Source organism: Thamnophis sirtalis, unplaced genomic scaffold, assembly GCF_051295495.1.
Source record: "Thamnophis sirtalis isolate CommonGarterSnake01/CBP01778 unplaced genomic scaffold, rThaSir2_p1.2 scaffold_17, whole genome shotgun sequence".
Taxonomy (NCBI): domain Eukaryota; kingdom Metazoa; phylum Chordata; class Lepidosauria; order Squamata; family Natricidae; genus Thamnophis; species Thamnophis sirtalis.
In genome coordinates this window covers 1,060,055-1,087,656 of record NW_028261397.1, presented here as the reverse complement: position 1 = coordinate 1,087,656, position 27,602 = coordinate 1,060,055, and the positions used below count along the sequence as shown (strand labels likewise).

General features: G+C 42.0%; 1 protein-coding gene across 1 annotated transcript; it reads right to left on the bottom strand.

Annotated features, from left to right (window-relative positions):
• Positions 1–590: 590 nt before the first annotated feature.
• LOC148042364 (dehydrogenase/reductase SDR family member 13-like) lies at positions 591–26,431 on the bottom strand. The gene is made up of 5 exons (XM_087702924.1): positions 26,234–26,431; positions 18,492–18,610; positions 8,981–9,104; positions 8,070–8,381; positions 591–1,075 (listed from the first exon to the last, which is right to left on the bottom strand). The coding sequence occupies exons 1-5, from the start codon at positions 26,367–26,369 to the stop codon at positions 816–818; spliced, it is 951 nt and encodes a 316-aa protein (XP_087559050.1). The 5' UTR covers positions 26,370–26,431; the 3' UTR covers positions 591–815.
• Between the last annotated feature and the right edge of the window lie 1,171 nt (positions 26,432–27,602).

Genomic DNA, 27,602 nt, shown 5'->3' with positions numbered 1-27,602 from the left:
TCCTCTCCTCTGCCTTCTGTGCATCCATATGTCAGGCACTGGACTCAGCTGTTCCTCCTCTTCCTCATCAGCCACCTCCAGACCTGGGGGCGGTTGACTCTCCATCTGATGGACAGCCCAGGCTCCGCCTCCCCCCCCCTCTTTCTCTCTCTCTGCCAGCTCCACTCCCTCTTCCCCCTCGGAGCTCTCAAGAGCCGAGGTGGCGCAGTGGTTAGGGTGCAGTACTGCAGGCCACTTCAGCTGACTGTTATCTGCAGTTTGGCGGTTCAAATCTCACCGGCTCAAGGTTGACTCAGCCTTCCATCCTTCCGTGGTGGGTGAAATGAGGACCCAGACTGAGGGGGCGATATGCTGACTTTGTAAACCGCTTAGAGAGAGCTGAAAGCCCTATGAAGCGGTATATAAGTCTAACTGCTATTGCTATTGCTAAGTTGCCTTGATGCTGGGCCCAGCTCACACACCTCCTCCTCCCCCTCTGATTCTCTGCTGGAAGGACAAGTTGGCTCATGAAATGTCTGCAAGACTCCCTCTCCTCCTGGCAAACCACCCTCCCTCTTCTAGCATGGATGGAGAAAAAAGAGACCAACAACTTTATGGAGTCGGCTTCTTTATTTAAAAGATACTTACGGACCAACGCCGATCAACTCTCCACCACAAACCCCACAATACTTCCCAGTTTTTTAAATTCTCGGAAATTCAACACTTGTCTCAGCCACAACCTCGGAGAAGTTTCCAGATTCCCTGCAGTTTGCTCCCCCAGTTTAATTGGACACCCGCTTATGGTGACCTCATACTCCATTTCTGTCCCTTCCCTCTTAAGCGGTCAGTCCCAGCAGCCTCTCGCTGAATTCCCAGAGCTTCTTGGCCAGCTGGTCATCGCAGGCCTGTGGCCAGGGCACCTTTGGACAGCAGTCCACAAAATACCGCCCACTCAGCCTCTCGATGCCCTCCTCGGTGGCGCAGTAGATGGAGGTCTGGGCACCCGCATCACAATCTCGTTTCAACACCTTCATGAGCCCAAACACCTGAAATGCCCACCATGGAAAAGAGCGGCCGATTTCGGTTCTAACAAATCCTGAAAGCAAAAGAGAGTTGGTTGTGTGAACAGCCCAGGATGGGAGGAAGCACCTTCCAACGTGGCCCAAATGGAGGAGTCGAGCCCGAATGAACCCTTCATTCATCATCTGTTGGCCCTTTGCCAACCTTGGGGCAACTTCTCAATATCTTTTGGAAGACCCAACGCTGAAGTGAGTGTGCGATGATGCAAAGGGAGTGTGTGTGTGTTTGTGTGTGCTTGTATATTGAAGTACAATTTTTTTTTTTTGTGTATACCCCTCCCTCCCTCCACCCCCCCACCCCCTTCCTCCTTCCCCCCCCCCCCCGACTTCCCAGAACCCGTACCCGGTATGGATTTTTAACTAACACAGTCTAAAATCTATTGAGAAAAAAGAAATAAAGAAATTAATGACATTCTAGATTGACCTTAGCTTCTTCTTACTGAACTGACTTTTAGCAGTTTAAATCATTTCTGATCTTAAGCATAGGCTAACTGGAATTTCTTAGTCCCGTATTTATTTTGTATATAGTCAATCCATTTTTTCCAGTCTCGTTTATATCTCTCATTTGAATGATCTTTGAGATATGCCGATATTTTAGCCATTTCAGCTAAGTTTGTTACTTTCAATGTCCATTCTTGGATTGTAGGCAAGTCTTCCTTCTTCCAATATTGCGCCACCAACAGTCTTGCTGCAGTTATCAGGTGCAGAATCAAATTGGTCTCTACCACTGTAAAGTCAGTACATATACCTAGTAAAAATAACTGAGGACTAAACTTTATCCTTCTTTTAAAAACATTTTGCATGACCCACCATATTTTTATCCAAAATGCCTTAACCTTTTGGCAGGTCCACCATATATGATAATATGTAGCATCGAGAGAACCACACCTCCAACATTTGGGTTGTAAATTCGGATACATAGAAGCCAACTTTTTAGGATCTAAATGCCATCTATAGAACATCTTGTAAAAATTTTCTCTCAGATTTTGAGCTTGTGTAAATTTCACATTTCTTACCCAAATTCTTTCCCATGTATCCAACATTATTGGTTCCTCAATATTTTGAGCCCATTTTATCATACAATCTTTAACTAATTCTGTTTCCGAATCCATCTGTATCAATACATTATATATCCTCTTTATATGCATTAAGCTTTGATCTCTTATTTGTTTAAACAGATTATCCTCAACTTGAATAAAACCAATTTTTTGATCTATTTTCCACCTAGCCTGTAATTGCCCATACTGGAACCATGTTTGAACTACCTTCTCCTCTTTTAATACCTCTAAAGATTTTAATTGTAATACCCCCCTTTCCGAGGTAAGAAGCTGTCTGTAGGTAATTCTGTCCTGTTTTTGTGCTGTATTCATATTTTCAATTGCGTGTCTAGGAATTGCCCACATGGGTATCTTGTCATTTAATTTATATTGGTATTTCTTCCAGACCCGCAATAAAGCATTTCTTAAAATATGACTTTTAAAGTTCTTATCCAATTTTTTGTTGAATAACAGGTAAGCATGCCAACCAAATAGCAGATCGTGTCCCTCAATGTTCAATATTCTATCATTGGTTAAGTGAATCCAATCACTAATTACAGATAATGCCACTGCATCATAATATAGTTTTAAATTAGGTAGTTTCAATCCTCCTCTCTCACGTACATCTTGCATTATTTTCATCTTTACCCTCGGCTTCTTTCCTGCCCACACAAATTTGTTGATACCCTTCTGCCATTCTAAAAGGTTCGCATCTTTTTTTAATATAGGTAACATTTGGAAGAGAAATAAAAATTTTGGTAGAATGTTCATTTTCACTGCCGCTATCCTACCCAGCAAAGATAGGTGCAATTTCTCCCATTTTTTCATCTCTGTCTGTATACTATGCCAAAGTGGTTCATAATTATGCTTATATAATTTCCCATTTGAAGTTAAAATGTTAACTCCAAGATATTTGACTTTTTTAACTACCTCACATCCTAGCATCACTCCTAATTCTTCCTTTTGTTTAATATTCATATTTATAGCTAATATTTTGGTTTTTCCTAAGTTTATTTTAAAGCCCGACACTTGACCATATTGATTAATCATATTCATTAAAACCATACTAGATTCCTGCGGTTGTTCCAATATTATGACCAAATCATCCGCAAAAGCGCGGACTCTATATTCTTGCTGCCTAATCTTGATCCCTTTTAAACCATCCAAGCCCCGTATTTTATTCAACAATACTTCCAAAGTTATAATAAACAATAATGGGGACAAAGGACAGCCCTGTCTTGTACCTTTTCCAATTTGAAAAGAGTCTGTTAGACTTCCATTGACTATGATTTGTGCTGTTTGCTGTTGGTATATTGCTTTAATTGACTGTAAAAAATTATCTCCTATCTGCATTTTTTGCAGTATCTTCAACAGAAATTGCCAGTTAACTCGATCAAAGGCCTTCTCAGCATCCAAAAATATAAACGCAGCTGGAATCTGGTTGTTCTTTCCCAAATATTCTAATGCATTAATAATTAATCTAACATTACTTTTCATCTGTCTCCCTTGTATAAAACCTGTTTGGTCCGTATGTATCAATTGTTGAATGACCAACATTAACCTATTTGCTAATATTTTAGTAAAAATTTTATAATCTACATTCAGTAATGAAATAGGTCTATAATTTTTGGGTTGAGTAGTATCTTGATCTTCTTTGGGTATCAAAGATATAAACGCTGTCTTCCAAGATGGAGGAACTTTACCTTCCATTTGAATCATATTAAATAATTCTCTAAGAGGTTCTACCATTTCTGACTGTAAGTTTTTATAGTAAACCGCTGTCAAGCCATCTGTACCTGGTGCTTTCCCTGACTTTAATTGCTTAATTACCTGCAGGATTTCCCCCGAGGTTATTGGTTGATTCAATTTTTGCCTGTGTTCTTCTCTAACTGAAGGTATTTTCTCTTTGTCTAAATATTTGTCTATGTCTAAACCATTAATTTTATCCCCTTTATACAGTTCTGTAAAACATTCCCAGAAAGCCTTTTGAATCTCTTCCTGTTGAAACACCTCCTTCCCTCTGTAAATCAGTTTAGATATATTTCGAGTTTTCCTTTTTTTCCTAATCTGATAAGCTAACCATCTGCCAGGTTTGTTTGCATTACAAAAAGTATTGTGTTTTGCATATAATAGATTAGTAGCCACCTGGTCAGAGATCAACATGTCAAATTGAGATTTTAATATGTTAATAGCTTCCTTAACCTTTGTATCGTCTGGGTTCATTGTTAACTCCAGCTCTTTTCTCTTAATTTCCTCTTCCAGTTCTGTTCGTTTTAACCCTTGCTTATTTCTATGTGTTTTATTTATATTCATCAAAACTCCTCTCATATACGCTTTGCTTGCGTCCCATACAAATTCCATAGATGTACCCTTATTCATATTCAAAACAAAATATTCAGATAGTAATTTTTTACAATCATTAATATACTTTTCATATCTAAATAAGTTTTCATTCAATCTCCAAGACCTTCTTGCCTGCACTACCCTTCCCAACTCCATCCAAACTGGGTTATAGTCCGAAAGGATCCTAGCTGCAATCTTTGTTTTCTTGACCCTAGAAAGCAAATCATTAGTGGTTAGAATAAAATCAATCCTTGAGAGGGATTGATGCCTGTCTGAGAAGAAAGTGAAATCACATTCCTCTGCATTTCTTTCTCGCCAAATATCTCTCAATTCAAAATCATCCATAATGTCAAAGAAAGATTTGGGTAACTTTGCTCGCATCTTGGTATTTAGGCGGGAAATCTTCTTATCTTTCTTAGTGTCTATCACTCCATTCCAGTCACCCAATAGTATACAGGAACTATAGTCCCATTGTACTAATTTAGCATGGAGATTTCTATAGAATCTATCTTGCTGTTGATTGGGAGCATAAATTCCCAAAAGTAATGTCTTTTTCCCTTCTAAGATTAAGTCTAAAGCAATATATCTTCCGAAGGGATCTGCTTCTATTAATTCAGCTTTCATGTCTTTTCTTAAGTATACAACTATACCATTCTTCTTTTCCATAGCAGAAGCTACAAAATGTTGACCAAGTTTTGAGTTGATCAAATATTTTTGATCAGTTGACTTGATATGAGTTTCTTGCAAACAAATTACATCGTTCTTAAACTGTTTGAGATAATGAAATATTTTCTTCCTCTTCTGTGGAGAGTTCAGTCCGTTAACATTCCATGTTAAAATCTTAGTTGTCATCTTTGGTTGGTTGAAGCATTTTTAGAGCTTCCTGCACGGCCTGTTTAACCTTAGGTCTAGCTCCTCCCATTGCTTCCAGATTTGTTGTTGTAGATCCTTGATCGATGGCCGATGATTGTTGATGCTGTTGCTTTTTAGCTTGTTTCTCCATACGTCTAGTAGTCATGCGGGTAGGTCTTGGTTCCATAGCACCTTGCACTTCTAGAGAAGAGAGATGCTCCATCTTGTCTGGTGGTTGTGTAGTTTGCTGTCTATCCTGTCCTTCTTGTGGTCTTTCTCTAGGTCCAGATGGTGCAGGGTGTCCGGCCTTCAATATATTATAATAAAAATCTCGGGCTTTCCATACAGAGTTGAGGCGGTACCTTTGCTTATCAAATGTAAATATGATGCCAAATGGTGCATCCCATCTATACTGTATCTGACGATTTCTGAGTTCTTCGACCAAAAAAGCGTAGTCTCTCCTGGCTCTTAACATTTGAGGTGGTATCTCTTTCAAAACAGCCAGGTCTTGACCGCCAATTTGAAGCTTAGCATTATAAGATGCTTGCAGTACCATATTTCTAAACTCTCTTGTAGTAAAATATATAACGATGTCTCGAGGAAGCTGCTTCTGCTTTGCCAGCCAGGAATTAACGCAGTAAGCTTTGTCAATTCGCCAGTCTTGATTGGTCCCTGGTCTTCCCATCAGGCGGTCAAAAGCTTCCGATAGGATCTGTTTCAGGTTCTCCTGTTTCTCCTCACGCAGCCCCCTTACTCTTAATGCGAACTCCATTTGTCGGTACTGTATCATAATAATTTCTTTTTCAGCATTTTCCACTTTTTGTTCCACCACCTCTGTTTTCAATGTCAAGTTAGCATTGGCATCATTAAGAACCTCTAGAGTATCTTCCACTCCAGAAATATGTTCTGTTAATACAGTTACAAGACTCAGCATGTCGTCTCTAATTTTATCAACCTTAGCCTCAAATTTCTCATACAGCTCCTGTTTAAGTCCTTTTATTTCACTTTTAATTTCTTCTTTCATTTCTTTTATTTCCTCTTTTCTCTCCTCTCTATTATCTCTAAATTTATCTTCCATTTTAATTGTCTGTGCATTAAGAGCCTCGCTTAGATTACTCAGGAAAAATTCTTTCGTTAACACATCCCCAGCAGGGGGCGTAGGAAGCGGAGGCTGCAGCTTTGTGCCAGGCACTGAGGATGTGCCCCTGGAGGTAGAGGGTGACGACTTCAAGTTAATATTTGGTTTTGAGGCCATTTCAAAATTTATCTGCCTGCAGTTAATAAAACTCTATTGCCTAAATATGCAGCTTTAAATAAAGAGGCTTTTATTTTGAAGTTTAAGGCTTGGCAAAACTTTCAGTGAGTAAACATTGTAACAAGACCATTCAGCAGATTCATCACCATTTAACTTCCAAATAAGCAAGGTTAATGAAGGAGTAAAATTCTTCTATTGTGAAACCAAAACAAGTGATAAGCAATCTCTTTTGTTTTGAATTCTTGTGAGGATTAGCAGAAAGTGTTCGTTATTACCGGAGAAACCAGCCTGCTCGGCGCCATTTTAAAAGCCTCTGAGTAAATAATTTTTCGGAGGAGAAAAAGAAAAGAAGCTAAAATGTTGATAAGCAATTATTGTCCACAGTAAACGGATCCAGCTCGTGATAAGAATAAATCAAACAAAACTTAGAGCAGAGTGGGAGAGACCTACTTTGTCCTGCACAAGGCAGTTTAAAGTTCCCAGCACGGACAGCCGTTCTGCCTTGGGCTAGCCCCCCTTTCCTTGCAAGCACAAAAGCTGCAAAAATCGAAGAGCATTTGCCAGCAAAACAGTTTCTTCTTTCCTTCTTGCCTGAAGGATAAGAAAACCTGATAAGACGTCAGATGGAAGATCCTCTAAACAGGTACGTAGCCAGGAATTCGGAGGCAGCTGATTTTTTGCTGCCCCCAGCAGTAGGCTCCTCCCAGGAAGTCCCTGTGTGTGCTTGTATATGTGTATGTGCACATCTGCATGCTGCATTGCACACCTAAATTCATTTTCACTGAATGGCTAATACATTCAAATAGATAATATTACATAACAATCTTCTGTCTGTTCCCCGAGTTGGTTAAAATAGTGTGTATAGGTGTGTGTTTGTGTGTGTCGCAACACACGAATCCATAGGTAATACAGATAGTCCACAACTTATTACACTTGTCACATTTTTGTTTAGTGACCGTTCTGTTTCAACGGCACCGTAAAAAGCAAGCTATGACCATTTTTCACACTTATGACTGATGCAGCATCCCCCAGGGGTCACCTGATCAAATTTCAGATCCTTGGAACAATAGACTTATATTTATGATGGTTACAGTGGCCTGGAGACCCTGTATAATGACTTTCCTGTCTTTTTCCCCGAGTCGCCTCAACGACTCGCTAAAAGGATGCAAATGACCAGCTGTCTGCAAGGAGCATAAATCCTTCCCTTCCCCTCCATCCAGTCAGAGCTGAAGAAGCTCCTTGGATGAGGAACGAAATATCTTCAAAGAAAAAAAAAACAGAAAGTCCAGTTGCCTCCTGAAAAAACCACTCTGGCAGAGAATCTCCACAGGCACCGGAAAAATTCCGCCCCTGTTTCAAGCCATGATAACCGGTGTTGAGCTCGATGGAGGAAACTCCCGAGGTGGCTCTGCAGAGGGGGTCAAGGGAGCCCCCACTGGGAGAGAAATGCCTGGTGGAGCCCCAGAGGGACCTGTGGGGGGAGCTCCATGACGTGGGGTGCCTTGGAGATGGACTCTTACTCACCTGGTTGAACCGCGTAGCAGGTGACGTTGGTTCCTTCCAGCCGGTTGGCCAACTCTCTTGCGTGGAGAATGTTTGCTAGTTTGCTGCTGCTGTACGATATTATCATCTGCCACATCCCTTCCACTGGCTTGTGGATGGTCCGAAAGTCGATCTTCCCAGAGGCGTGCGCACTTGAGGCCAGAATTACGATCCTGCTCGGGGCGCAGCGCTTCAGCCGGTCCAGGAGCAGGTGGGTCAGCAGGAAGTGGGCCAAGTGGTTGACCTGGAAGTTCTGGCTAAAGCCATCGGCGGTTTGGCCACCCTGAAAGACCCCTACCAGAAAAAGAAGCGGATTACAGGTAGTCCTCGGCTTACGACAGGTCACTTTGCGATTACGACCCGGTTCCAAAGTTCCAGTGGCTCCCGCTTGTGGTCGCACGGTAGCATTTTGGGAGCTTAGCAACAGGCCCCGCCCTTGGTAACATGTCAAATGACTGCAATTTATTAAAAATGCAGTTTTCAACAAAAACACCCGACAGTGAATAATTGGTTCGTTTAACAACCGCCTCAAAAAAAGGGTATCAGATAGTATTGGTCACAGAGGTCAGACCTGCTTTACAACCATCACAACTTATGACCATAATCAGCAGGCTGCATCGTGATCATAATTTAAGGATTGTATGTAAAGCATCCAATTTGGTCTAGTGGTTGTGGCCTAGAAAATGGTTGGCTTAATCCTGCTTCATCCCGAAAGGTCGCTGGATAGCTTTGGTCCAATCACCAGGAGACGGTGAGTTCTAGTTCTAGTCCCCCCCCCTCTCTCCCCAACCCACCTCACAGAATTACAGAAATCCCGGACAATCCCCCCTCTCCCAAATATTCTCCCCTTCCTCGCCCAGAGACCCTGGGGGGAGGGTCTGCTCTGCCCCCACCTGCGTTGTTGATGAGGATGTCCAGACGGGGCTCCGATTCTAAGAAGGTCTGCGCAAAAGCTCGCACGGAGTCCAGGCTGCCCAGATCCAGGATCATCAGGATCACCTCCGAGTTCCCACTTTCCTGGAAAAGGAGCGGAAGGAATCCTGAGCCTCGGGATCGAGTACGGCTTCAAAGGCGGATCCCGACTTACTCACCTTCTGCATAGATCTGCTCACCTCCTGTCAATCTCCCTGGGTGGTGCGTAACAAAACAATGCAGGCAATCCTTGACTTATAACCATTCATTTAGCGAACATTCAATGAACGATGCCAATGAAAAAAGAGTGATTTATGACCAGTCCTCACACTTTCAACCCTTGTAGCTCCCCCAGGGTCATGTGATCAAAATTTGGGTGCTTGGCAACCAGCAATATTTCCGATGATTTCAGTGTCCCAGGGTCATATGATTATTATTTGTGATTGTTCCAAGAGGATTCAGACAAGCAAAGTCAATGGTGAGGGGAGCTGAATTCACTTAACAACCACATGATTCACTTAAGAACTGTAGTGATTTCCCTAACACCTGTGGCATATAAATTGGGTCTGGTTGACTTAATAACTGTCATGGCTGCCTCTGTACAATCCCTAGGAAAGAAAAACCCTTGACTCCATAGAATTAGAGAAAAGGTGCTTTTACTAGGAAAGAACTGAATACAGCTAACTCAGGCAAGATCTGAAGCAAAAATGTGTGAAGCACCAAATTGAAACAAACCCTAGAGCCCACCCCACAATAGCTAGGCAACCAGAGTTTAATCACTGGCCAAGAAGACGTTTTGGGAAAGTCTCTGATTCAGGTGCACCGCTCCTTCCTTCTGCATACTGTCAGACAGTCGGCCTTGAGGATAGTTAAACAAACCCAAGCTGGTACTCCAGGGGTGAAATGCTACCAGTTCGATTCACACAAACCGGTAGTAAAAAATGCTTTATAAAGTTAAAAAAAAAGTTCTGACGATCAGCTGTGCCACTCAATTGTTGGAACTTTTTTTTTAGCATTTTTTTCCCTACCGAACAGCTGTGTGGCAATGGGAGTCCCACAGTAGTGAAATGAGCTGTGCATGATTGTTTGTGAGGTTCTTTCTTGTTGCAGGGGCTGTTTTGTGTGAAGTCCAGCTGCTTTTACATTTTAGGTGAGTCAGTTGTGCAGCCACGCCCACCCGGTCACATGGCCGCCAAGCCACGCCCACCCGGACACATGGCCGCCAAGCCATGCCCACCCGGACACATGGGCACCAAGCCATGCCCACCCAGACACATGGCCACCAAGCCACACCCACCTGGTCACATGGTCACCAAGCCATGCCCACCTGGTCACCAAGCCACGCCCACCCGGTCACATGGCCACCAAGCCACGCCCACCCGGTCACATGGCCACCAAGCCACACCCACCTGGTCACATGGCCACTAACCCCACGCCCACAGAATCGGTAGGGAAAATTTTTGACTTTCACCAGTGTGGTACTCCCATCATTCCTTGAAAATTTCCACTTGTCCTTCCTGCACCCTCTCCCCAAAATGCCCACTGTTCCCCCTCCCACTGTTTCCACGGCAGCTGGAAAGGAAGAGAAGATGCGCACTGACACCCACCGACAACAACTCTCCTTCAGTCAAGGAGCGCCTCTATGTAGCCACCAATTTTATAATCAACAGCTCTCAATCAAAAGTTAAAACAAGATAAAAACCGTAATAAAACTATAAAACTGGAAAAAATGCTCGCAAAAGTATTGGTGACCTTAAGGGCAACTTCGGAGAGGATCTGCAGGAGGAGAACAGGATGGTGATGGACCTCTGTAGGTGTGCATTGTGAGTCCTTGATTTATGACCGCAGTCGAGCCCGAAATTTATGTTGCTAAGGGAGAGAGTCGCTAAGTGAGTCTTGCCCCATTTTACGGCTTTTCTTGCCACAGTTGTTAAGTGAATAACCGAAGTTAAGTTAGTAACACGGTTGTTAAGGGAATCCGGCTTTCCCCTTGACTGCACTTGTCTGGAGGTCGCGATTACCTGGACCCCTTCCAGTCCGGCTTCAGACCTGGTTACAGCACAGAAACCGCTTTGGTCGCATTGACCGATGATCTCTGGAGAGCCAGGGATGGAGGCCACGCCTCCATCTTGGTTCTCCTTGACCTCTCGCCGGCTTTCGATACCATCGACCATGGTATCCTTCTGCGACGACTGCGGGAGGTGGGGGTGGGAGGCACTGTCTTGCAGTGGTTCTCCTCCTACCTCTCGGACAGGTCGCAGTCGGTGTTGGTCGGGGTACAGAGATCGACCATGAGGCCCCTAACATATGGGGTGCCGCAGGGGTCGGTCCTGTCCCCCGTACTATTTAACATCTACATGAAACCGCTGGGCGAGATCATTCGGAGGCACGGGATAAGATACCATCAATATGCGGACGATACGCAGCTGTATCTGTCCGCCCCGTGCCAACTCAATGAAGCGGTGGACGTGATGAACCAGGGTCTCAAGGCCGTCAGGGACTGGATGAGGGCTAACAAGCTTGTACTCAACCCAGAAAAGACCGAGTGGCTGTTGTGTTTCCCTCCCAAAAATTTGGTTAGTGTTCCATCGCTCAGGCTGGGGGGCCAAATTTTACACCCCTCAGACAGGGTTCGCAACTTGGGAGTCCTCCTGGATCCACAGCTGACCTTTGATCACCACCTGTCGGCTGTGACCAGGGGGGCATTTGCCCAGGTTCGCCTGGTGCGCCAGTTGCGACCCTACCTGAATCGGGAGGCTCTCACAACAGTCACTCGCGCCCTCGTGACCTGTAGGCTGGAATACTGCAACGTGCTCTACATGGGGCTGCCCTTGAAGAGCATCCGGCGGCTTCAGCTAGTCCAGAATGCGGCCGCGCGAGTGATTGTGGGTTCACCTCGGTTCACCCACATAACACCTATCCTCCGCGAGCTGCACTGGCTACCTGTTGATCTCCGTGTGCGCTTCAAGGTGCTTCTTACTACCTACAAAGCCCTTCATGGTAGTGGATCTGCGTACTTGGGAGACCGCCTCCTGCCAATCACCTCCTCTCGACCCATAAGATCTCACAGATTAGGCCTCCTCTGAGTGCCATCTGCCAGCCAGTGTTGGCTGGCAACTACGCGGAGGAGAGCCTTTTCAGTAGCAGCTCCAACCCTCTGGAACGATCTCCCCATGGAGATTCGTACCCTCACCACCCTTCAGACCTTCTGCACAGCCCTCAAGATCTGGCTATCCCGCCAGGCCTGGGGGTAAGACTATAATTCGCCCCCACCCGAATGTTGAATGAATGTTGCTTGATTTTAATTGTACATTGTGTTTTTATGTTATTGTATGTCTTCCCTTCCCATACAAGTTGTTAGCCGCCCTGAGTCCCCTCAGGGAAAAGGGCAGCCTATAAATAATTTAAAAAAAAAAAATTTCAACCGTCATAAATAGGAATCATTTGCCAAGCATCAGAATTTTGTTCACGTGGAAGAAGGTGGGGCTTAGCAGTGAGAAGACGGAGTTTCAGGCTATTCCTGAAATTCCTCTATTCCAAAGGATTTTTGGATGGGTTCTTTGGACCCTAGCTGTCCCGGAGACTACAGTGAAGGTGAGGAGAGACCCAGGACCTCAGAGACACTCGCAAAGTCTCTGGGGGGGGGGTATTAACTCCTCATGCCAATTCCTTTCTGGATTAGCTGCGTGCTAACTGAAACTGCAGGTTGCCCCTAAGAATGGCAGAAGTGATGTCATCTGGTAAGCTGATTTTATTACTCAAGAGAGACTGTCCGCACTAAAAGCTTAAGCTAATTGAAACCAAAAAATAGAAGAATCTAGCGGCGAATTGGTCTTTTTTTTAATGGATTTATGGTTGGTGGCTACTTTATTTCTTAAACGCTTCAAGGAACGCTTTGGCAGCCCTCTTCACTGACTCTTTTTAAGTGGATCGTAAAGTCAACTTTCTACTAATTAGCCCTTCACGATCTGACATTTTTATTACTTGGCTGTGTTTACGATCAGATAAGATTGCACAGTTTCCAGCGTGTTTCTATTTGCAATTTCTAACTGCGACACATCATGGCGTCTGAAGTCTCATTCCAGATTCTTTTTTCCGCATGTCGAGAGCTTTTTGACTCTTTTCAGAGATTGGAAAGAAAATTGGATCATCTGATTTTAAAATATGAGGGGAAAACTGAGATCGTTGAATGTTTGAATGTTCCTGAAATACAAATGGAAAATGTGAGAAATGGCGACTGGTCTATCTCAGAGGAAGAAAGGAGGGGGGGAGCTATAAAGAAGATTCATTTAAAGAGACAGAGTGCAGGAGAAATGGAAACTCCACCCTGGAGAATTAAAGTCAATTTGAAAAGTTTTACAAGCCCGGGACAACATTATTATTTCATCACTGACATTCAGAGTCAAAAGGTGCGAAGATATTTTTGTCTGGACTTGCTTATAAAAACATTTGGTAAATTTATTCAACGAATGGCAATTGGATTAAGAAAATTTTGCTGTTGGAGGGACACAGGCTGACAGATGCAAGAATATAACTTAAAATTAGCTAAATCTGATTACTTTAATTTGTAATAGATATAGCTGAATAATAATTGATATTGATGGTAATAGATATAATGTGGAATTGGCTGATAGATTGAAGAATACAATTGAAATCTAGCTAACCTAATTGCTCTCTTTGTAACAGATATAGCTGAATAATAATTGATATTGATAGTAATGTATATAATGTGGAGTAATATGATAAATAATATGATAAATAACAATTGGATATGAGAAAACATTTTTGGATTATACATAAAGAGTATTAATTACAATAATTATCACTATTATAAAAACTAAATAAAATACATACAATCAAATGTTAATCAATACTGGGAAATGTTATGATATATGATATAACTAAATATTATGGATGTTCAGCTAAAATAGGATATGAGGATTTGATGTAAATAGAGGACTTTATAAGTAAGTAAATGAAATGTCAGCATATGTTATGGATTAATTATGTAATGCATAGCTAAGGATGAAGGATGTTTAAATAACTATAGGTAATTAAAACTGGAGGTATAATGATGCTAATATGGTAAACATTTGAGTTAAGATATTTGAATTAATATGAGTTAATGGAAGAGAAGCACCAAAGCATGTTGTGACCAGTTGATACACTTCTTTTTTATAATGGATACCTGTGTTTTGTTCTTTTTTCCTGCCTTGTCCTTTGTCATTTTTGTCTTTTTTTTTTTGTTCTTTTTTTTTTTTGCCTTTTCTTTTTGATTTTTTCTTTTCCCACTGGTGTGGGCAGGTATTGTTCAAGATTATTACTTGTATTAATACTTTTAAATAATAATTACAATCAAATGAAAATGGATATATAATAATGCTTAAGTTGATATGAGTTATGTTTGTTGACCGTGGAGGATCTGTAATCGATTGATACATTTTCTACAGATGTAAAGAAAGATGCTGTACTTGTTTCAATTAAAATTAAAAAACATTTATTAAAAAAAAAAAAGAATTTTGTTCACGTGACCACCAGGATGCTGCAACGGTCGTAACCGTGAAAAATGTGAAAAATGGTCATAAGTCACTTTTTTCAGGGCCATCGTAACTTTGAACGGCCACTTACAACTAAATGAATTGTTGTAAGTCAAGGCATCCCTGTGTAACATCCATCCTATTGTGACTCTATGGCGCCATATTATAGCTATTTTATAGCAATAGCAATAGCAGTTAGACTTATATACCGCTTCATAGGGCTTCCAGCCCTCTCTAAGCGGTTTACAGAGTCAGCATATCGCCCCCAACAACAATCCGGGTCCTCATTTTACCCACCTCGGAAGGATGGAAGGCTGAGTCAACCCTGAGCCGGTGAGATTTGAACCGCTGAACTGCAGATAACAGTCAGCTGAAGTGGCCTGCAGTACTGCACCCTAACCACTGCGCCACCTCGAGTCTTTTTAATATAGATATAGACATAGATAGATAGATAGATAGATAGATAGATAGATAGATAGATAGATAGATAGATAGATAGATAGATGATAGATAGATGATAGCAATAGCAGTTAAGACTTATATACCGCTTCATAGGGTTTTCAGCCCTCTCTAAGCGGTTTACAGAGTCAGCATATCGCCCCCAACAACAATCTGGGTCCTCACTTCACCCACCTCGGAAGGATGGAAGGCTGAGTCAACCTCGAGCCGGTGAGATTTGAACCGCTGAACTGCAGAGAGCAGTCAGCTGAAGTGGCTGCAGTACTGCACCCTAACAACTGCGCCACCTCGACTCTTTTTAATATAGATATAGAGATAGATAGATAGATGATAGATAGATAGATAGATAGATAGATAGATAGATAGATAGATAGATAGATGATAGCAATAGCAGTTAAGACTTATATACCGCTTCATAGGGTTTTCAGCCCTCTCTAAGCGGTTTACAGAGTCAGCATATTGCCCCCAACAATCAGATAGATAGATGATAGATAGATAGATAGATAGATAGATAGATAGATAGATAGATAGATAGATAGATAGATAGATGATGATATAGATATAGAGATAGATAGATAGATAGATAGATAGATAGATAGATAGATAGATAGATAGATAGATAGATAGATGATGATATAGATAGATAGATAGATAGATAGATAGATAGATAGATAGATAGATAGATAGATAGATAGATAGATAGATAGATAGATGATAGATAGATAGATAGATAGATAGATAGATAGATAGATAGATAGATAGATAGATAGAGTGGGAGAGATAGGTATAGGTATAGAGAAATAGATAGAGATAGAGATAGATAGATAGATAGATAGATAGATGATAGATAGATAGATAGATAGATAGATAGATAGATAGATAGATAGATAGATAGATAGATGATAGAGTGGGAGAGATAGGTATAGGTATAGAGAAATAGAGATAGAGATAGAGATAGAGATAGAGATAGATAGATAGATGATAGATGATAGATAGATAGATAGATAGATAGATAGATAGATAGATAGATAGATAGATGATGGATAGAGATAGATAGATAGATAGATAGATAGATAGATAGATAGATAGATAGATAGATAGATAGATAGATAGAGATGGATAGATATAAATATAGATAGAGATATAAATAGCAATAGCCATAGCAATAGCAGTTAGACTTATCTACCGCTTCATAGGGCTTTCAGCCCTCTCTAAGCGGTTTACAGAGTCAGCATATCGCCCCCACAGTCTGGGTCCTCATTTCACCCAGATAGATAGATAGATAGATAGATAGATAGATAGATAGATAGATAGATAGATAGATAGATAGATAGATAGATAGATAGATGATGGATAGAGATAGATAGATAGATAGATAGATAGATAGATAGATAGATAGATAGATAGATAGAGATGGATAGATATAAATATAGATAGAGATATAAATAGCAATAGCCATAGCAATAGCAGTTAGACTTATATACCGCTTCATAGGGCTTTCAGCCCTCTCTAAGCGGTTTACAGAGTCAGCATATCGCCCCCCACAGTCTGGGTCCTCATTTCACCCACCTCGGAAGGATGGAAGGCTGAGTCAACCTTGAGTCGGTGAGATTAGAACCGCTGAACTGCAGATAACAGTCAGCTGAAGTGGCTGCAGTACTGCACCCTAACAACTGCGCCACCTCGACTCTTTTTAATATAGATATAGAGATAGATAGATAGATAGATAGATAGATAGATAGATAGATAGATAGATAGATAGATAGATAGATAGATAGATAGATGATAGCAATAGCAGTTAAGACTTATATACCGCTTCATAGGGTTTTCAGCCCTCTCTAAGCGGTTTACAGAGTCAGCATATCGCCCCCAACAACAATCTGGGTCCTCACTTCACCCACCTCGGAAGGATGGAAGGCTGAGTCAACCTCGAGCCGGTGAGATTTGAACCGCCGAACTGCAGATAACAGTCAGCTGAAGTGGCTGCAGTACTGCACCCTAACAACTGCGCCACCTCGACTCTTTTTAATATAGATATAGAGATAGATAGATAGATAGATAGATAGATAGATAGATAGATAGATAGATAGATAGATAGATAGATGATGATATAGATAGATAGATAGATAGATAGATAGATAGATAGATAGATAGATAGATAGATAGATAGATAGATAGATAGATAGATAGATAGAGTGGGAGAGATAGGTATAGGTATAGAGAAATAGATAGAGATAGAGATAGATAGATAGATAGATAGATAGATAGATAGATAGATAGATGATAGATAGATAGATAGATAGATAGATAGATAGATAGATAGATAGATAGATAGATAGATGATAGAGTGGGAGAGATAGGTATAGGTATAGAGAAATAGAGATAGAGATAGAGATAGAGAGATAGATGATAGATGATAGATAGATAGATAGATAGATAGATAGATAGATAGATAGATAGATAGATAGATAGATAGATGATGGATAGAGATAGATAGATAGATAGATAGATAGATAGATAGATAGATAGATAGATAGATAGATAGATAGAGATGGATAGATATAAATATAGATAGAGATATAAATAGCAATAGCCATAGCAATAGCAGTTAGACTTATATACTGCTTCATAGGGCTTTCAGCCCTCTCTAAGCGGTTTACAGAGTCAGCATATCGCCCCCCACAGTCTGGGTCCTCATTTCACCCACCTCGGAAGGATGGAAGGCTGAGTCAACCCTGAGCCGGTGAGATTAGAACCGCTGAACTGCAGATAACAGTCAGCTGAAGTGGCCTGCAGTGCTGCACCCTAACCATTGCGCCACCTCGGCTCTTATCTTTATCATGGTTTTACTATCAGTTAATAATTTATCTCGTCTGTTGACTGTCCACTTATTTGATATATACATCTTGATGCTTTATTTAAACACAGATTTCCATGGCACGTATGATGTGTTTTATCCATGTTGCATATAAGTGATCACATGATCACATGACCTCTGCAGATGCCACTCACTAAATAAATGAATAAAAACCATCAGGAAAACACCTGGATATCAGAAGAACAGGGGGACGGAGGAAACTGCCCAGCAGGCGCTCACCCGCCTGATGTCGTACACACGGCGGATTCTCCTCTCACTCTGTTATTAGCATGGTTGTTAAGCGAATCTATTTTCCCTATTGACTTTGTTTGTCACAGGTCACAAAAGGTGATTGCATGATCCCAGGATACTGAAACCGTCATAAATGTGAGCCAGATGCTTAAGTATCTGAATTTTGATCCCGAGACCAAAATCGGGATGCTGCAATGGTCATAAATCCCTTCAAACATTGAACAGTCACTAAACTGTTGTAAATTGCGGATTATCTGTATAACATCTATCCCATTGTGACTCTGTGGGGCCGTATTATGGCGATTTTATCATGGTTTTACAATAACCATCTTTTATCTGGATGCAGAAGAACGGAGGAATGGAGACCACCACACGCCAGGCGCTTACTCGTCTGATGTCGTACATGGCGGATTCTCCTCTCGCTCTGTCGCGGCATGCCAGAATGACGCGGGCGCCTCTCCGGGCCAGATCCACCGCCGTGGCCTTCCCGATCCCAGTATTTCCACCTAGAAAAGGGCAGAGAAAGGATTCACCGAGATCGCCCAGCCTTTGACGGGGATCCAGGCGCTGGGCCTGTATTTGTGCTTGTAGTTGTTATGGTGTCACACAGTGAAGCATAAAACATAAACATAAAAATGTATTGGTTAAGCCTCCCGACGGAGGGCGGCTCTGCTCTGCGGCAAAGACAGCGAGGCCAGCGCCGCGGCAGTTGGGGACCCCGCCCAGGTTCCCGGCACCGGCGGTCGGGCGAGAGGCGCGGCTGTTCCCAGTAGCCGCCCCGTCGACGCGGAGCCCACCAGCGGCCAGGCAGGTGAGGCCGAGGTGGCCGAGCCGGGCAGCTGAGCGCAGCAGGGGAGGCGGCTGGCCTCGCTGCCTTTGCCGCAGAGCAGAGCCGCCCTCCGTCGGGAGGCCAGCTATATATATTGATATATATTGATATATATCACAGTAATGATGTATTTTATTGTCTCTCATGTAATTTACAAACTTAAAAATGGGAAGTGAAAGAGCCTCATAAGTGGAATAGCCTAGGGCCTCTTTTCATCTAAATCCGGCCCTGGTCACGCGATCAGAATTCAGACAATGGTGCTTCCTGGGAGGAGCCTGCTGGTGGTGGCAGCAAAAAATCAGCTGCCTCCGAATTCCTGGCTACGTACCTGTTTAGAGGATCTTCCATCTGACATCTTATCAGGTTTTCTTATCCTTCAGGCAAGAAGGAAAGAAGAAATTGTTTTGCTGGCAAATGCTCTTCGATTTTTGCAGCTTTTGTGCTTGCAGGGAAAGGGGGACTAGCCCAAGGCAGAACGGCTGTCCGTGCTGGGAACTTCAAACTGCCTTGTGCAGGACAAAGTAGGTCTCCCCCACTCAGTTCAAAGTTTTGTTTGATTTAATCTTATCACGAGCTGAATCCGTTTGCGTGGACAATAATTGTTTATCAACATTTTAGCTTCTTTTCTTTTTCTCCTCCGAAAAATTATTTACTTAGAGGCTTTTAAAATGGCGCCGAGCAGGCTGGTTTCTCCGGTAATAACGAACACTTTTTGTTAATTCTCACAAGAATTCAAAACAAAAGAGATTGCTTATCATTTGTTTTGGTTTCACAATAGGCCAGCAGAAGCTTTTTAATTAGTTTCATTTCTACAAGAATTTTACTCCTTCATTAATTTTGCTTATCTGGAAGTTAAATGGTGATGAATCTGCTGAACGGTCTTGTTACAATGTTTACTCACTGAAAGTTTAGCCAAGCCTTAAACTTCAAAATAAAAGGGGAACTCAGCCTCTTTACTTAAAGCTGCATATTCAGGCAATAGAGTTTTATTAACTGCAGGCAGATAAATTTTGAAATGGCTTCAAAACCAAATATTAACTTGAAGTTGTCACCCTCTACTTCCAGGGGCACATCCTCAGTGCCTGGCACAAAGCTGCAGCCTCCGCTTCCTACGCCCCCTGCTGGGGATGTGTTAACGAAAGAATTTTTCCTGAGTAATCTAAGCGAGGCTCTTAATGCACAGACAATTAAAATGGAAGATAAGTTTAGAGATAATAGAGAGGTGGTAAAGCAGGAGAGAAAAGAGGAAATAAAAGAAATGAAAGAAGAAATTAAAAGTGAAATAAAAGGACTTAAACAGGAGCTGTATGAGAAATTTGACGCTAAGGTTGGTAAAATTAGAGACGAAATGCTGAGACTTGTAACTGTATTAACAGAACATATTTCTGGAATGGAAGATACTCTAGAGGTTCTTAATGATGCCAATGCTAACTTGACATTGAAAACAGAGGTGGTGGAACAAAAAGTGGAAAATGCTGAAAAAGAAATTATTATGATACAGTACCGACAAATGGAGTTTGCATTAAGAGTAAGGGGGCTGCGTGAGGAGAAACAGGAGAACCTGAAACAGATCCTATCGGAAGCTTTTGACCGCCTGATGGGAAGACCAGGGACCAACCTAGACTGGCAAATTGACAAAGCTTATCGCGTTAACTCCTGGCTGGCAAAGCAGAAGCAGCTTCCTCGAGACATCATTATATATTTTACTACAAGAGAGCTTAGAAATATGGTACTGCAAGCGTCTTATAACACTAAGCTTCAAATTGGCGGTCAAGACCTGGCTGTTTTGAAAGAGATACCACCTCAAATGTTAAGAGCCAGGAGAGACTACGCTTTTTTGGTCGAAGAACTCAGAAATCGTCAGATACAGTATAGATGGGATGCACCATTTGGCATCATATTTACATTTGATAAGCAAAGGTACCGCCTCAGCTCTGTATGGAAAGCCCGAGATTTTTATTATAATATATTGAAGGCCGGATACCCTGCACCATCTGGACCTAGAGAAAGACCACAAGAAGGACAGGATAGACAGCAAACTACACAACCACCAGACAAGATGGAGCATCTCTCTTCTCTAGAAGTGCAAGGTGCTATGGAACCAAGACCTAGCCGCATGACTAGATGTATGGAGAAACAAGCTAAAAAGCAACAGCATCAACAATCATCGGCCATTGATCAAGGAACTACAATAACAAATCTGGAAGCAGTGTGAGGAGCTAGACCTAAGGCTAAACAGGCCATGCAGGAAGCTCTAAAAATGCTTCAACCAACCAAAGATGACAACTAAGATTTTAACATGGAATGTCAACGGACTGAATTCTCCACAGAAGAGGAAGAAAATATTTCATTATCTCAAACAGTTTAAGAACGATGTAATTTGTTTGCAAGAAACTCATATCAAGTCAACTGATCAAAAATATTTGATCAACTTAAAACTTGGTCAACATTTTGCAGTTTCTGCTATGGAAAAGAAGAATGGTATAGTTGTATACTTAAGAAAAGATATGAAAGCTGAATTAATAGAAGCAGATCCCTTCGGAAGATATATTGCTTTAGACTTAATCTTAGAAGGGAAAAAGACATTACTTTTGGGAATTTATGCTCCCAATCAACAGCAAGATAGATTCTATAGAAATCTTCATGCTAAATTAGTACAGTGGGACTATAGTTCCTGTATACTATTGGGTGACTGGAATGGAGTGATAGACACTAAGAGAGATAAGAAGATTTCCCGCCTAAATACTAAGATGCGAGCAAAGTTACCCAAACCTTTCTTTAACATTATGGATGATTTTGAATTGAGAGATATTTGGCGAGAAAGAAATGCAGAGGAATATGACTTCACTTTCTTCTCGGACAGGCATCAATCCCTTTCAAGGATTGATTTTATTCTAACCACTAATGATTTGCTTTCTAGGGTCAAGAAAACAAAGATTGTGGCTAGGGTCCTTTCGGACCATAACCCAGTTTGGATGGAGTTGGGAAGGGTAGTGCAGGCAAGAAGGTCTTGGAGATTGAATGAAAACTTATTTAGATATGAAAAGTATATTAATGATTGTAAAAAATTACTATCTGAATATTTTGTTTTGAATATGAATAAGGGTACATCTATGGAATTTGTATGGGATGCAAGCAAAGTGTATATGAGAGGAGTCTTGATGAATATAAATAAAACACATAGAAATAAGCAAGGGTTAAAACGAACAGAACTGGAAGAGGAAATTAAGAGAAAAGAGCTGGAGTTAACAAGGAACCCAGACGATACAAAGGTTAAGGAAGCTATTAACATATTAAAATCTCAATTTGACATGTTGATCTCTGACCAGGTAGCTACTAATTTATTATATGCAAAACACAATACTTTTTGTAATGCAAACAAACCTGGCAGATGGTTAGCTTATCAGATTAGGAAAAAAAGGAAAACTCGAAATATATCTAAACTGATTTACAGAGGGAAGGAGGTGTTTCAACAGGAAGAAATTCAAAAGGCTTTCTGGGAATTTTTTACAGAACTGTATAAAGGGGATAAAATTAATGGTTTAGACATAGACAAATATTTAGACAAAGAGAAAATACCTTCAGTTAGAGAAAAGCATAGGCAAAAATTGAATCAACCAATAACCTCGGGGGAAATCCTGCAGGTAATTAAGCAATTAAAGTCAGGGAAAACACCAGGTACAGATGGCTTGACAGCGGTTTACTATAAAAACTTACAGTTAGAAATGGTAGAACCTCTTAGAGAATTATTTAATATGATTCAAACGGAAGGTAAAGTCCCTCCATCTTGGAAGACAGCGTTTATATCTTTGATACCCAAAGAAGATCAAGATACTACTCAACCCAAAAATTATAGACCTATTTCATTACTGAATGTAGATTATAAAATTTTTACTAAAATATTAGCAAATAGGTTAATGTTGGTTATTCAACAATTGATACATACGGACCAAACAGGTTTTATACAAGGGAGACAGATGAAAAGTAATGTCAGATTAATTATTAATCCATTAGAATATTTGGGAAAGAACAACCAGATCCCTGCTGCGTTTATATTTTTGGATGCTGAGAAGGCCTTTGATCGAGTTAACTGGCAATTTCTGCTGAAGATATTGCAAAAAATGCAGATAGGAGATAATTTTTTACAGTCAATTAAAGCAATATACCAACAGCAAACAGCACAAATCATAGTCAATGGAAGTTTAACAGACTCTTTTCAAATTGGAAAAGGTACAAGACAGGGCTGTCCTTTGTCCCCATTATTGTTTATTATAACTTTGGAAGTATTGTTGAATAAAATACGGGGCTTGGATGGTTTAAAAGGGATCAAGATTAGGCAGCAAGAATATAGAGTCCGCGCTTTTGCGGATGATTTGGTCATAATATTGGAACAACCGCAGGAATCCAGTATGGTTTTAATGAATACGATTAATCAATATGGTCAAGTGTCTGGCTTCAAAATAAATTTAGGAAAAACCAAAATATTAGCTATAAATATGAATATTAAACAAAAGGAAGAATTAGGAGTGATGCTAGGATGTGAGGTAGTTAAAAGAGTCAAATATCTTGGAGTTAACATTTTAACTTCAAATGGGAAATTATATAAGCATAATTATGAACCACTTTGGCATAGCATACAGACAGAGATGAAAAAATGGGAGAATTTGCACTTATCTTTGCTGGGTAGGATAGCGGCAGTGAAAATGAACATTTTACCAAATTTTTTATTTCTTTTCCAAATGTTACCTATACTTAAAAAAGATGCGAACCTTTTAGAATGGCAGAAGGGTATCAACAAATTTGTGTGGGCAGGAAAGAAGCCGAGGGTAAAGATGAAAATAATGCAAGATGTACGTGAGAGAGGAGGATTGAAACTACCTAATTTAAAACTATATTATGATGCAGTGGCATTATCTGTAATTAGTGATTGGACTCATTTAACCAATGATAGAATATTGAATATTGAGGGACACGATCTGGTATTTGGCTGGCATGCTTACCTGTTATTCAACAAAAAATTGGATAAGAATTTTAAAAGTCATATTTTAAGAAATGCTTTATTGCGGGTTTGGAAGAAATACCAATATAAATTAAATGACAAGATACCCATGTGGGCAATTCCTAGACACGCAACTGAAAATATGAATACAGCACAAAAACAGGACAGAATTACCTACAGACAGCTTCTTACCTCGGAAAGGGGGGTATTACAATTAAAATCTTTAGAGGTATTAAAAGAGGAGAAGGTAGTTCAAACATGGTTTCAGTATGGGCAATTACAGGCTAGGTGGAAAATAGATCAAAAAATTGGTTTTATCCAAGTTGAGGATAATCTGTTTAAACAAATAAGAGATCAAAGCTTAATGCATATAAAGAGGATATACAATGTATTAATACAGATGGATTCGGAAACAGAATTAGTTAAAGATTGTATGATAAAGTGGGCTCAAAATATTGAGGAACCAATAATGTTGGATACATGGGAAAGAATCTGGGTAAGAAATGTGAAATTTACACAAGCTCAAAACCTGAGAGAAAATTTTTACAAGATGTTCTATAGATGGCATTTAGATCCTAAAAAGTTGGCTTCTATGTATCCGAATGTACAGCCTAAATGTTGGAGGTGTGGTTCTCTCGATGCTACATATTATCATATATGGTGGACATGTCGCAATGTTAAGGCATTCTGGATAAAAATATGGTGGGTCATGCAAACTATTTTTAAAAGAAGGATAAAGTTTATTCCTCAGTTATTTTTACTAGGTATATGTACTGACTTTACAGTGGTAGAGACTAATTTGATTCTGCACCTGATAACTGCAGCAAGACTGTTGGTGGCGCAATATTGAAAGAAGGAAGACTTGCCTACAATCCAAGAATGGACATTGAAAGTCACAAACTTAGCCGAGACGGCTAAAATATCGGCATATTTTAAAGATCATTCAAATGAAAGATATAAACGAGACTGGAAAAAATGGATTGACTATATAGAAAATAAATACCGGACCAAGAAATTCCAGTTAGCCTATGCTTAAGATCAGAAATGATTTAAACTCTTAAAAGTTAGTTCAGTAAGAAGAAGCTAAGGTCAATGTAGAATGTCATTAATTTCTTTATTTCTTTTTTCTCAATAGATTTTAGACTGTGTTAGTTAAAAATCCATACCGTGTACGGGTTCTGGGAAGTCGGGGGGGGGGAGGAGGAGGGGGGTTGGGGGGTGGAGGGAGGGAGGGGCACACACACAAAAAATTGTACTTCAATGTCTTAATGATTGACAAATGATGAAATATTTGTGTGTTTTTTTTTTAAAGAAATAAAATAAATATTTGAGATTCAAAGAATTCAGACCATGGTGTTTACGGCAGTTCGAGCATCCAGGAGTCAGGTGGCCACGGTTTGCGACTTTGCCAGCTGGCTTCCAACAAGCAAAGTCCAAGGGAGAAACAGATTTGTGTGATTCACTTAACAACTGCCGTGATTTACTTAACAACCGTAAGAAAAAATTCCAGGGATACAAGGCGAGAAATTAACCTCATCTTGATTTTCTTTAGTACAGGAAGGATCAGAGAGGGTGACTTTGGCCCAATCGCCAGGAGACGGTGAGTTCCACTCCCTTTAGCCTGGCTTTCACGCCTAAGGCAGGACTAGAACTCGCCACCTCCTGTTTTCAATCCTGGTGCTTTTGCCACGAAACCAAACTTTCCTGTTTCTGGTGTAACTGTTCTTGGCATCAGGGATTATTTCAGTAACTGAACTGGAATCTGCCAGCTGCCACCCCTGATCCTGGATCTTGGCTTCCTTTTGTGGGAGCGTTGAACTTGAACCTCCAGCCTCTCTCCGGTGGCCGAGCTGGCTCTTCTGCGTCCTCAGCTTCTCCTCTGCATGAATGCCCCCCTCCCGGCTTCTCTCCATCCCAGGTGGGAGGAGGAGGAGGAGGAGGAGGAGGAGAGCTTTGAGGTGGCCAAAGCAGAGCCAGGGATGAAGGGAAGGGAATGAGCTGGTCTCCAGCCCCTCCTATGCCAATCAACTGGCATCTAAAGAGAAGCAACAGGCTGGCAGGAGGGCAGCCTTCCAGTATCTGAGGGGCTGCCCCAAAGAAGAGGGCCTGGATGGGGCAGAAACTCCGCGGAGAAACCTGGGTTGGGGTCGCCTTTCCACTCGCGTCTCCCTTGGACCTTCGCGCTGAACTTTTGCTCCGGGAGATTCATCCTGCACGGAGCCCCTGAGGTGGGGTGGGGGGCTTATGGAAGGAAGGATGAAAGACAGTGGGGGGAGAAAGGCAATGCCCCACCCAGCTGACCTGTGATGAGCACCGTCTTGCCCCGCAGGCTGACCGAGTTCCGACACCAGGTGGTCACAACGAAATAGTAGTAGAGCAGCGCGTAGAGCCCCAGCAGCAACGCCGCCCCCGCCGCCAGCGCCCCCGCCGCCTCCATGGCCCGATCCCTGCCCGGCCTCGCCAGCTGACCCCGCGGACCGCCAGCGCTTCCCTTTCACCGCGATGCCCCCGCCCAGCCCCGCCTCCTGCCTCCCGCCCCCGCGTGGGAAAGCCACGCCACTCTCTGCCCCCGCCTCCTGGCTGACAAGGAAGGAAAGAGGGAGGGAGGGAGGGAAGAGATGGGAAGGAGGGAAGTAGTGAAGGAAGGCAGATAGGTAAGAAGGAAGGAAGGAAGGAAGGAAGGAAGGAAAGAGGGAGGGAGATGGGAAAGAAAAGGAGGGAAACATTGAAGGAAGGTAGATAGGTAAGAAGAAAGGAAGGAAGGAAGGAAAGGAAGGAAGGAAAGAGGGAGGGAGATGGGAAGGAGAAGGAGGGAAGCAGTGAAGGAAGGTAGACAGCGCGAAGGTGAAAGGGAGACGCGAGTGGAAAGGTTTCTCCGCGGGGGTTTCTGCCCCATCCAGGCCCTCTTCTTTGGCGCAGCCCCTCCAATGCTGGAAGGCTGCCCTCGTGCCAGCCTGTTGCTTCTCCTTAGAGGTGGGTGCCAGTTGATTGGCATAGGAGGGGCTGGAGACCAGCTCATTCCCTTCCCTTCATCCCTGGCTCTGCTTTGGCCACCTCAAAGCTCTCCTCCTCCTCCTCCTCCTCCTCCTCCCACTTGGGATGGAGAGAAGCCGGGGGGGGGGGGCTGTTCGGAGGAGGAGAAGCTGAGGACGCAGAAGAGCCAGCTCGGCCCTCGGAGAGAGGCTGGAGGCTCAAGCAGCACGTTCAACGCTCCCACAAAAGGAAGCCAAGATCCAGGATCAGGGGTGACAGTTGCCAGCTGGCAGATTCCAGTTCAGTTACTGAAATAATCCCTGATGCCAAGAACAGTTACACCAGAAACAGGAAAGTTTGGTTTCGTGGCGAAAGCACCAGGATTGAAAACAGGAGGTGGCGAGTTCTAGTCCTGCCTTAGGCGTGAAAGCCAGGCTAAAGGGACTGGAACTCACCGTCTCCTGGCGATTGGGCCAAAGTCACCCACTTTGATCCTTCCTGTACTAAAGAAAATCAAGATGAGGTTAATTTCTCGCCTTGTATCCCTGGAATTTTTTCTTACGGTTGTTAAGTAAATCACGGCAGTTGTTAAGTGAATCACACAAATCTGTTTCTCCCTTGGACTTTGCTTGTTGGAAGCCAGCTGGCAAAGTTGCAAACCGTGGCCACCTGACTCCTGGATGCTCGAACTGCCGTA

Coding starts and splice junctions, on each gene's coding strand:
- LOC148042364 (XM_087702924.1), bottom strand. CDS start 26,369: ATGGAGGCGGCGGGGGCGCTGGCGGCGGGGGCGGCGTTGCTGCTGGGG. Junction 18,611..26,233: donor CAAGACGGTGCTCATCACAG/GTCAGCTGGGTG, acceptor GCCCTTTTCTAG/GTGGAAATACTGGGATCGGG. Junction 9,105..18,491: donor CCATGTACGACATCAGACGA/GTAAGCGCCTGG, acceptor CTCCTTTTCCAG/GAAAGTGGGAACTCGGAGGT.